At 39.5% G+C, this 11,925-nt stretch overlaps 1 protein-coding gene across 7 annotated transcripts; it reads left to right on the top strand.

The window, feature by feature from the left end:
* The first annotated feature begins 353 nt into the window (after nucleotides 1-353).
* On the top strand, nucleotides 354-5,968 carry LOC149113107 (uncharacterized). Of its 7 annotated transcripts, XM_089287897.1 has the most exons (7): nucleotides 1,387-1,456; nucleotides 1,549-1,601; nucleotides 2,705-2,734; nucleotides 3,848-3,912; nucleotides 4,337-4,474; nucleotides 4,668-5,018; nucleotides 5,309-5,968. In XM_089287897.1, exons 4-7 carry the CDS (start codon nucleotides 3,874-3,876, stop codon nucleotides 5,666-5,668), a joined length of 888 nt encoding a protein of 295 aa, XP_089144023.1. In that variant the 5' UTR covers nucleotides 1,387-1,456; nucleotides 1,549-1,601; nucleotides 2,705-2,734; nucleotides 3,848-3,873; the 3' UTR covers nucleotides 5,669-5,968. The 7 variants fall into 7 exon arrangements, with proteins under 7 accessions (XP_089144021.1, XP_089144022.1, XP_089144023.1 ...); XM_089287895.1 differs by lacking the exons at nucleotides 1,387-1,456; nucleotides 3,848-3,912 and adding an exon at nucleotides 354-709; XM_089287898.1 differs by lacking the exon at nucleotides 2,705-2,734.
* Nucleotides 5,969-11,925: the final 5,957 nt, after the last annotated feature.

The raw sequence follows: 11,925 nt of genomic DNA, 5'->3' as shown, positions 1-11,925 counted from the left end.
AGACGGTTATCCACGAAAGTTCGTGGGTCAAGACGAACTATCACGATAATGCGTCTGGACGGATGATCCGTCTGTTTGCGCGTATTTATACACAGACGAATTATCGACGAACTATCGTTCTTTGCCCAAGTTCATCCCAGACGGATGATCCGTCTGTAGTATAAATCCGGCCATTGAATCAGTAATTTTGATTTGAACATAACTTGACGTTTAGAGTTGAGAAAACACATAGAAACGAAACCAACCTATTTCATTGGATATAAAGAGGAACTTTCATAGACATAATTGGCAGAAATGTCAGTAACGAACTGTTAAAAACAATGGACAATGGTAAATGACGAACTGGAAGGAACATGAACGTTGCGTCATAAAAATTTTGCAAACCGAACAATTTTTAGGGCAACATTTTCCTCCTTTTTTTTCAAAAATTATAACTGATTTTTCACTGCGTTATACTTAATGAATCTTTCCATGTTAACGTTGGCAATCGACCAAGAAGACATCCGGAAAGAGAAGGAAAAGTTGTTATGGCGCGTGGACTGTATTTGCTTTTCTAGGAATGAGAAATGAACCTGACAAAGATTTGGTTCGCGAACGACAAGTTTTAAAACCAACCAAAATGAAACAACCCAGAGGATCACTAATGAACCAATCGCTAGCAGTTCTTGTCAGGATATGACCCCAAGCCGATCGAACGTTTATTTTGCAGGTAAGAACATCTGCTTATACAACATTCACGAAGCGCCTGTTCATCGATGGAAACAAAAATTGAACCAGCAGGAAGAAGAATGAATTTAGATCGAACTCTAAAGTTGGCCCGCCTAAATTTCTCCAATCCAAACAGATTGTGTGTATGTTCTTGATATTCAGCAGCAAGTCAACCTACTGATGTGAGCGTTAGATAAAACATAGTAGAGCAATGAAATCTTCTGTTGAGTCCGTAAAATTTTAATATCAAACATATAGTTTTTTAAGTCAAACGTCTGCCGTCATGGTGTATTTTATATTTGTATATTGAAGTATAATTACTTATAACTTACTCATTACTGACGTATAATACTAACTCAAGCAACAGTGTTTTAGTTACTGAATACCATTTCTAAGTTCAAGTTTTGAAGACAAATTTTTTTTTAAATCGTCTAAACTCGAGGGCAATGATTTGCACTGTTTTTCGCCCCAGGAAAACAGAACATTGCACGTGGACCTTCGCTAACAAAGCAAAATGTCATCAAAAAATATCAAAAATAGACGGCATCATCCCATTGGAGCTTATAAAACTAAACATAATGTTTCAACGAATAACACTGCGCGTAAGAAGAAACCTTGAATTTTTAAATATTTTCTACATTGCGTCACAAACTTGTTCTAACGAGAACTTCTTTAAATAAAGAAGAGAGAAAGAGTTTTGCATTTAGCTCCACTTTTGGAGAGAGACATAGTTCAAGAAGCTGACGATGTAAGCTTTCATTCGGTTCTGGTTATCTTTTTCAGACCTTAATTTGCTCGTTTTGTTGTTAAACTTCACTTTATCTATTCTCTACATTTCAGTTTTTTGCTGTTTCTGCCCATACAACCAAGTGAAACGTTGTGTTACTTCAGAGGTAATTGATTTAGATATGTTTACATGCGTTTAATGTTCAAATGCTGCGATTTAAATGCCTCTTTAGTTTTAGTGAAGATAGGAATTGTTTAAAACTGTTCCGCTGGTCTAAAACCAATGGAAAGAAACTAAATAATTGGTCATTTGTTCACATTAAATAAATTCTTGTTATAAAGAATGAAATGTTTTCACGAACATGAAAACTAGATCACTTAAAATACAAGACTACATTATTTAATTCAAGATGGGAAACTGTCGAAAATGAACTGCTCAGTTGTTTGGTGCCCTGAGAATTAATTTACGCCCAAAATGTAGCTTTATTTTGAGTATTTTGAATAACAAACTGAATAAACTAAATTCGAAACTCGAAAAATAAAAGAACACAACCCTCTCGGCTTAGTTTTCCTTTCTTTACAAAACAGTAAAATCCACTGGGAATGATTTCTACAGAATGAGATCATGCAGTGGATAGATAATGGCTCCGTTTCCTGAGTCATGACATTCTTTAATTTTGTTATGCTTTTGCTCTTGATAGTTCTAGTTTTACAATCATTTCTCTTTGGTTATATCAAAAATCTTAAAAAAAATGCCCGAAGCATATTGTAAGGAATTGAACGAAGGCTGAACCTTGTTTTTTTAGCTGGGTCTTATTCTCAACTAGTTTTCAGGCCTAGTTTTTATAGACTGACCCCTTTTTTTTGAACAAAAGAGGCAGTGATATATTTTATTGCAAGGGACCTAAAGACCACGACTTTGTTTCGCGTATGATATTATCATGTCATCAGCAGTAAGGAAACTAAAGGTGAAAAAATACAACGGAAGGCTTCATTCTATTCAACAAATCCGTGTCTAAACAAAAAACAAAGCGTCCTGACTAATAGCATTATACGTGTCAGAATTTACCTTGTCTCAAAAAACTTGTTCTGACGAGTAACTCATTAAACAAACATAGAAAAACGAGTCTGCAGCTTAGTCTGAAATAAGACGATACAAGAAACTGCGGCAATGTAAGTTTTCATTTGAGTTCGACATATTTTTATTAATTGTTTCCTCATTTTTAAATTACATCTTACAAACTCTTTTCTTTTCGTTTCTTCCTTTTAGTCTTTGCTGTTACGCTTTGTTACTTCAGAGGTAAAAAGTTCAGTTTTTTCATTTGACTGAGTTCAGAGTTTAGTAGTTTGATCGCTAAAAATGCGTCTGCAGTTCAATTAATCAACGAAATACTTTTCTCAATTTTGAAAAACACTTAAGAACGGTAACTTAAATCCATTTTACAGTAAAAGTTCCTTGTGTGTAAATCACTTTTGGTGTATAGTTTAACAACTTAGGTTTTAACCATTTCAAGAACATTTAAGCGTACTGTATTTCTTTTCTGAGTCAAGCTAAGAACTTCTCGTTTCCATGAAGATACTATTTTTAAAATGAAAAGTTCCTCTTGTGTGTTAATGATTTGTCACCAACATAAGTTTCAATTGCTAAAGTCCAATTTTCGTCTAGCCATGGGAACCTGAGACATGAAACAATTAAGTCCAAAAGTTTTCTATCTATACTTATTAAATTAAGAGTTTCATTAAATTGAACGTCTGGCATTGAACGTAGTTTCGAAAATTTGTTTTTATTTTCAGTAGATTGTATCCAAAAACTGTGGCGAAATATTGCTGAATTCGTTAGGATAGAATTAATTTAAATAGAGAAAAATTAAGATGATAAGCGTGAACTTCCAGGAAAATCGAACGATAAATTCAGGATGTTAAAGGAAGGCCCAACAAAACTACGAGAATTCGAAATTTATGAAAACTTAAGATATTTGCAAGAACGTCGATAAAAAACGAAAAAGACTTTGTCCACACTAATTAACATTGTTGTTTTACAAGGAGTGTTTTTCCATCGAAGTATGTTTGAAAGTGGATTCCAACGAGTAAATTGTCTTTCCTTCCTTTTCTTGCTAATGCTAAATTTGCAAATTATCATACCACGTGCTTAACTACCTCAAAGGAAAGTAAATTTAAAATAAGAATCCATTTCATTGGTCGATTGAGAATAAATATAACCAATGAGACAGCACGTCTTTTTAATTATACTTCGAACGTGTATCAACCCGTTTATGATGATAACAAAGAAAAGAGTCCACGCCATTGGTCGATTTAAACTTTATCCAGCCAATAAGGCTGTTGGTCTTATTTTTGCATTTTACAAGTAAACATAGGCAAACATGTTTTCACGTGAAACTCGCTCACTGTATAGAGATAAAAAGTTCTGTTACATCGCTGATGCGTCATCATCCTTCAGTTGACAGCAACGGGAATAAGGTAGGAACTGTATCAAATATGCTTATTTAACTGTAAGAGGATTCCATTTAACAGGCAACAATGTTCAAAACGTGTTCTCAAACGTTTTACTGGAAACTCGTTTACTAGAGAGAGAACTAGAGAGAACGTTTTGTTACATTTTCGGAGTGTCATTTTCCTTTAAATGATACCATCTGGAACAACGTAGGAACGTTTATTTATAAAAAAGCTTATTTAACTGTGCAAGTAAATTTTTTTATCAAGAGAAAATGATCTCGATCTTTCTCAGTTTATACATTAACTTGCAAAATGTCAAGCAAAAAATTGAGCTGAGAATTGTAACCTATCTTTTGATATCGCACTGGGCAAGAAATCATCAAAATTATCTCATCCTGCCGGTTTCTATCGTCAATATTTATTGCCTTGATGTTCATATTCCTTACAGATCACAAAATATCTAACGATGTCACAATCCCATACGAAAATTTCGCCGATCATCATGTTGTGTTTACTGATTTTAACTCTGAGCGCCTTGTGCTATGCAGCTAACAACAACAGCAGTGGTAAAACAACTCCAAACATGGTAAGTTCATTTGCGCCTTCTTCTCTATTTTTCCCCGTCAATAAATGTTTATGGCAGAATGCAAATAAGAACATGAAATTAGAGGAAAGTTTGATGAATTAAATCGCCCGACAACTACTATAGAATTGTCGGTTAAGTCAACATATCAATAGATCAGGATAAAATAAAAGCTTTGTTTCCTCTGCACATGTAGGGCACTCACCAGTTTCCACCTCATGGACCTTGTGGTTATGGTGCCTGTTTTTGCGCGCCGGGAATCCCAGGTATGTCGGGAAACCCTGGACCCTCAGGACCAGCAGGCATTGCTGGTTCACCCGGTCCACAAGGATCCACGGGACCACGTGGAGACAAAGGCGACGCAGGGAAACCAGGAAGTGAAGGCCTCCAGGGCCCCAAGGGACCACGAGGAACCAAAGGTGACGCAGGCAATAAAGGAAGTCAGGGCCCTCCAGGCCCGAAGGGCCTTCCAGGCACGTTGGGAAGTAACTGGAAACAATGCGTTTGGAAAAATATAAACGACGGCAAGGATACTGGATTGATCAAGGTAAATATTGCAGAAGAATAATCGGAATTTTACTCCTAGGCGTCTCATTAGACATGGTTAGTAGGTTAACCCAGTAGCTATCCAAAGCAAAAAAAAGACGTTGTTGCGACTTGATTAATCCTGCGACAAAACAAGAGAAACCAACGAATGGAATTTTAAAGCAATAACCTACGTAATCTGTAACATTGAAGTCTAAAATAGTAATGCCGTACAATTTGAGTGATCATCTAGTTTCTAGGCTCACATCTTTACATTTCTAGTTGACCTTGTTTTTTATTTTATTTCTGTAGGAATGCGTTTTCAAGAAAAAGTCAGACAACTCAGGCCTGAGGGTGTTTTGGAATGGCAATCTTCGCCTCTATAACTGCCATGGTTGCTGCAGACGATGGTACTTCACTTTCAACGGTACCGAGTGCTCTGCTCCAGCAGCGATTGATGGTGTGGTCTACATGGTACATGGAAATGGCGCCAAAAAGAACTTGCACCGTCCACGACAAATCGAAGGAGTATGTGAAAAAGTCCACAAGGGTGTTGTGCGCGTGGGATTCTGGGTCGGTAACTGTGCTGGTTACGGATCTGCTGACGCCTACACAGGATGGAATTCAGTGTCCCGGATCTATGTGGAAGAAGTACCACCCCCACAGGCCTGAAAAACCAGATTCTGAAGCTTTGTTCGTGGGAGGGTTAGAACGTAGATTGAGGCGCGTCAGAGTTAAGAGTAATAAGTGTGAAGTCTAAGAAACAGATTTAAAAAACAGTTTTGTGGTTGAAATTGATAAACGATCAAGTCAATCAAAGTTTTAATGAATTGTGATAATCTAAAGAGATAAGGGCATTTTTAAATACTAAGCAACCTTCTTGAGCCATGTAGAGCACAAAGCTTGTGTTTCAGTTTGTTGGTGAAGGGATATGGAAATAAACAAGAGGTAGTTGAATACCCAAGAGCCGAAGTTGCAGTCACCAGTTTTGTTTGTTTTGTTATTAAATTATCTACATTTTAAAGGAACAGAAAATATATCTCCTTTATAGCGGTGCTCAGTTACATTGACGAAAGAAGGAAAGTCGCTCAAATTAGGAACCTTAGCTTTCGTGTTTCATGATAAAAACCAAGAACCTATCTCTTAGCAAAAGAGCCCTAGTCAGCCACACCTTTGTTTTTTGTTGACTATTATATTTTATTCAGAGTATGTCGAAAAGAGGGAAATGACAAGGAAACTACTGAAGATAATTAAACATACTTTCAGGAACTCAACTTACTATAAAGCATTAAACCTTAAGAGCATTGTAACGGTTACAGTGCTTTTCGTCATCACTATACTCTCCCATTAGATGCATACGCTAAAGAGAGCCATATCAGTATGGGAAAGGCTAGATGATGTATACAGCAAGCGAGCAAGAAGCTTGTGGCGCTTGGATTTTCAGCCGAAGCACAAAATAACAAAAAGCGAGCTAGAACGCTTTCCCCGGCTTCAGGTTGAAACATTTGCTTTAGACTAAGGTATTTATGACATGTTGTTGAGAATTGTTCTTGAATTCAAATTTTGAGTTGGATCGCCGTTTTTCCGCAACATTCTCCATTTTATGTGCTACTTATGTGGTCTATGTATTCAATACATGGTACATGCACTCCAGTCTCTCCAACACTCTGTAGTCTTGCCGTTGTTACTTTCTCTCCTTTCTACCAATAGCATCTGTTATTTTTACCAGTAAAATAGGGGTTGACATCGTGTTTCCTTTGACTGGTTCTTCTAGCCAGGGAGGGGAGGTTGTTATACCAAAACTGAGTGGCAACTTAGCTTGTTGTGCTGGGAGTTGTTTGTCGCAATGTCCTTGGTGTCTAAGCACTCAAGTAAGCAGGTAATCAAATTACAGTTTACTACCGTACGAGGAGCCATGTCTGTTTCGGTTTTCTCTGTCTTCTATTTAGTGTTTCAATCAGAATGTATACAGGTAGACATTTCCCTTGTTTTCCCACCAAAGAATAGAATCGCTTGAACAGTGACGTATGACGGCGCTAGTGTCTCTGCTTTAGTAAGGTATTGTTGGGACGCCCCCTAAGTTGTGTTTATGAGATACAGCGCTCTCGTTTGAACGCCTTCGAATGAAGGATTAATAAAGCTAACCGGATCGTTTGATGCGAGGCTGTTTAATTTTTCGCGAAATAAGTTTACTTTTTTTCTAAATATCCTGGGAGAGTATTTGTCCTCTTATCATAGCAACAAGAGGGAAAAAGAAACGGTTGAACGTATCTAGATAATTGCTAGAAGGAGGCAGTGAGAAACACTCCATTGAAAACATTTGTTTCTTCCTCGATCTTTAACTGAAAAGTTCTTCACTGTTGATCAGTTGACCGGTACACAAGATCCTTGTCAGACCAAAAAACACTTTCATCCTACCAATAGAGTAACTACACGTCACATGTATATAACCACGAGCCACAGACGGCCAGATGTCCCCGGTGCAAAGGACCGGGGGGGGGGGTAGTTAGAGGAGTCCCAAACAAAAATGTCGAGGATGCTCGTCGGAAAATTTGAATTCAAGTCCTAGAGGAGACCCATCTGGGTGTAACTCTAGCTTTATTTTCAATCCCTACAAGATACCACTTAAAACGAAAATGACAGCGTTAACGTCATCAGCGTCTTCAAATGCACACTTTGACAGCTAAAAATAGTGGTGTCTTTGTCCTGAACACACTGTAAGTGAGACCAGAATCATGGATTTACAACTGGCCCTTAGCGAGACCACGAACATCCATCCCCGACTATTTCATTTGGGCAAGTCCCCCTCCCCTACCCCTCTTACATTTTACTGTTGTAGTTCCCCTCGTCACACAGGAGTGTATCACTATGCACCAAACTGTTAGAACAAACTAAGAAAATGTTAGGGGGGAAGTAGGCTGTGTCGAACTAGCATCCAATCCGGGAGGAGCCGCAATGCTATTGACTGCTTTATAACACGCAAGTCAGGATAAGTTCCAGCAGTGTTGGTCAGTTTGGCTAAAGTGTGACATCACTTCATTATTAACTAAAAATAGTTCACTATTTCAATGAAGTCAGCTGTTACAAATCACAACAGCTCTTAATTCAAACTAGACTACGAGTAGTCCCTCTTTCGCTTAGTCCGTCGTGTGTGACGCGAAAGAAAACCGCGAGAAAAAAATGGTCGCGCGATCGCGAAATCCTGGAGGCGAGGAGCGCACGAAAGGAGGGACTACCGCCTAAGCCCAAGAGTTTGAATTATGCGTTGCTCTCACAACGAAAAAATATGATTGGCTTATGTTAGGAGCGTTGACAACGTCTTGTCAACATTCGAGATACCTGAGACGTCTTGCAGGAATGTTTTGGAACCGGAGCAAATCGAAGCGGTACCAGAGCAAATCGAAACGTTGCAATCGAGCTCCGCAAGCCGTGATGTTCTTGCGAATCTGCCAACAGGCTTTGGAAAGATTTAAATTCATCTAGTGTTTGTTTGTTAAAGCTTTCTGCCTCCAACCCGACTGCGAGCGTGTTAGTGATTTCGCTGCTCAACAACATCGTCTAAGTCAGGGACTATAAATTCACTGAGCTTGGCCTTTTTCTGCCGTCCATTTGAAAGATTGAACCGGACTCTCACTTGAAACCGGACATTTACCTGAAATTTTCCGCTGCTATCGGGAAACATTTCACCGCAGTTGGATGATCTCCTATGTGTAATGTATAATGTATCATGTAAATTCTAGGTTGAAACTCTGTTGAAATTTTCGCAATAACTTTTAGACGCAGCGAAAATCGTTACAAAAGGCCTCTTTCGCCGTCATCTTTTTAAAACTTCTTTGGCAGTTTCGCTGAACGAACACTGACGGCATATGTTTTTGCCTGGCTACTTGAAGAGTAGAGTAGAGCAATTTTATTCAGATCTCCTGGGGCTGTTGATAACAGGCGATAATAAAAGGACGTCAAGATGAGAAATCCTACACCGAGAAATCACTCGGCCGTGAAAGGGCAAACTCTTGGGCTTAGGCGGTAGTCCCTCCTTTCGAGCGCTCCTAGGCCCCAGGATTTCGCGCGGCCATTTTTTTCTAGCGAATTTCTTTCGCGTCACGCACGACGGACTAAGCGACAGAGGGACTACTCGTAGTCTAAATTCAAACTGGCCAGTGATTTTCACCGTTCAAAGAAAAAAATCGATATCAAATTCCTTCTTAATGAGTCACAATATTTCATTAAGTACTTTTGAGATAGTTTGGGTTTTAGTCAAACGTTTTCAACTGTAATGATTGGGTCTTGTATTCCCATTACGTGTCTTCTTACATTTGCCATAAGATGGTAAGGAGAAATGAGGCTTTCATCACAGGCGCAGATAAAAAGGAAAGATTTTAGAGGATGGATAAGATGTCATTGCCATGTAAAAATTACAGTCCATAATGACATAAGTAGTTTTGATCATAACAGACTGCCAAGAAGCATTTTTCCTGCCGTGGGAGATCGACACGTGGCGCGCGAACTGGCTCACGAGGGACGCGCGACTCGCAGATAATCGCGAGTCTTCGCGAGTCCGTAAGTTGAAACCATTGCTTGAAGTTCTGACCAACACACCCTAACAAAATGAGCTGTCCATCGTTTGCGCGTGAACAAAACAAATGAAGTCTATTCAGAGAGAAAGGAATTGATATACAAACTCCAAAGCAGAAGTCTTTATTTCTGATCAATGTTTTACCGACATCTGATCAACGAGCTTAAGGCGGAGTGCCTCAGGGTCACCTTCTTAGGAATCAGTATGCAAGACAAAATGACAAAGGCTCTTAAAGAAACGTTCCATGATTGGTTTGAACAAGCGAAAAGATTAGCATAATAAACAGCCACGATTCCAAGAAGAGCTAAAAAAAGACAGTAACAAGACTTCATTGTTTCGAGTTGAGTTCCGCGGAAACCTTGCTTTACTCGCTTGTTTCTGAACACGACATGGATATCAAAACGTTGCTCCGTAATCTTCGTGAAGAAGTGTCTTGCTCGGTGTGTTCCGACATATTTACCGATCCAAAAAATTTGCCATGCTTACACAGTTTCTGTCTGCACTGCTCGAAACAACGGCATAGCACGAGCCATGGCCGCGACACCATCAGATGCCCGAATTGTCAAGCCGTTAGCAGAGTACCTGAAAGTGGCGATCTGAAAGATCTTCCAAACAGTCTTTATCTGAATGGCTTGATTGATGTGCTGGCAATCAAAGAGTGCAGAAGTAGTCAAGTAAGATGTGGGAACTGCGAGAAGAAAAGCTTCGAGACTTCTTATTTCACTGTCAAGAGTGCGTAACTGCACACAACATCATGCGAAGCAATAAAGATCACCGTGTTCTGGCGCTGAAAGACTCTCAAGACAAGGACTATGAGGATGTGCTAAAGCGACCTGTGTTCTGTACAAAGCAACGGCACGAGAACGAAGAGCTAAAGTACTTTTGTAAGAACTGTGAAATGGCAGTTTGCCAATCTTGTGTTTTGATAGATCATCCTGGTCATGCTTTGGAGCACATAGAAGACGAAGCTCAAAGACGGAAGATTGAAATCAAATCAATGATTGAAACACAGAAGCGTAATTTACAAGCAAAGCTGACTGCTGTTGGTAAACTTGATGAAGACTATGCGAAGATCATATAACGAGGCTAAGAGGTAAAGAGGGACGTGTAGAGAACTGGAACTAGTTATTATAGAACGATAGGGGACTGGCACTAGAAAAAGAAGAATGTAATCCAAGATAGCGTGAAACGCTACGAGTGCGTATTAAAAAGTTAGATGCTCTGTTGTAATTTGTCGTTTGTTGGGCGTGTGGACTAACAAAATTGGCGACCCTGCCAGGACCTAAAACTCAAGGACAATGAAGGACAGTAGGAACCGCTCGTTTCGAACGATTTTGGTATGTTTTTGAGCTTATCTGTGTTTTCTTGGCGACCACGTGCTTTGTAAGTTGCCCGCCATATTTGTCAACCCGTGTGGAGAAGAGCGAAGGACACACTATGGCCGAAGACCTTCAACTTGAAATACAGTCTAACATTTATGCCGCGGATTGGAGTTCACTCGAGCGAATTGCAGAGTTCTTAAAAGTCGGAATTGAAGGGAAAAGCAAACTATTCGTGGCGAAACTTATCGTTCAGCAACTCGAGGAAGGAATTGGCAAGTTAAAAGAAGCCGAAGTTGTTCCTTACCTTGAAGGTGTGAAAAAGTTGTTGACAGAAAAACCATCTTCTGGCATCAAGGAAGAAGGTAAGAGTGGAAAAATTGTTCAAAGTGATTCCAAACCTCCCACTGTAGCGAAGGAAGACTCGGTCCAAAAACTCTTGGCAACCAGCGCTTTACGTAGACAATTTAAGATCAGTGGTCAAATCGGGGAGCCTGAGCAGAAAGATAAAATTAGCTTCTCCTCACTGGCGCGTCAAATTCAAACGGGGTTGGCCCAGGGTTATGCTGAAAATGAAATTGTTGATGGTGTTATTCGTTCGATCACACCTGGTATGGTGCTTAGAAGTTACCTGGAAACTTACAAAGACCTAACATTGGATCGGTTAAAGAAAATTCTCCGTAGCCACTATGGTGCGAAGAATACATCAGAACTCTATCAAACACTAGCATCATTATGTCAGAGCCCAAAAGAATCACCTCAGGTGTTTTTGATGAATGCCCTAGATCTGAGGCAGCAGATTCTGTTTGCATGTACTGAAGAAGATGATGACACATCCCTACATTATGACTCTGGGCACGTACAGCGTCTGTGTCTTCGAACAGTAGAAACTGGTTTGCAGGATGAAAGTATTCGTGCTAAGATTCACCCATTCCTGAAGGACCCCAATGTATCAGATGAAGTGTTAATGCAACAGATGAGTATGGCAGCCTCAGCAGAAAAGGAGAGGGACGAAAAGCTAAGGAACAATAGCAAGA

The sequence above is a fragment of the Orbicella faveolata genome, unplaced genomic scaffold (genome assembly GCF_042242905.1).
Source record: "Orbicella faveolata isolate gen_17 unplaced genomic scaffold, um_ofav_v1 contig_15, whole genome shotgun sequence".
NCBI lineage: Eukaryota > Metazoa > Cnidaria > Anthozoa > Scleractinia > Merulinidae > Orbicella > Orbicella faveolata.
Note: the sequence above shows the minus strand (reverse complement) of the source record. Positions and strands in the feature narration are given on the sequence as shown.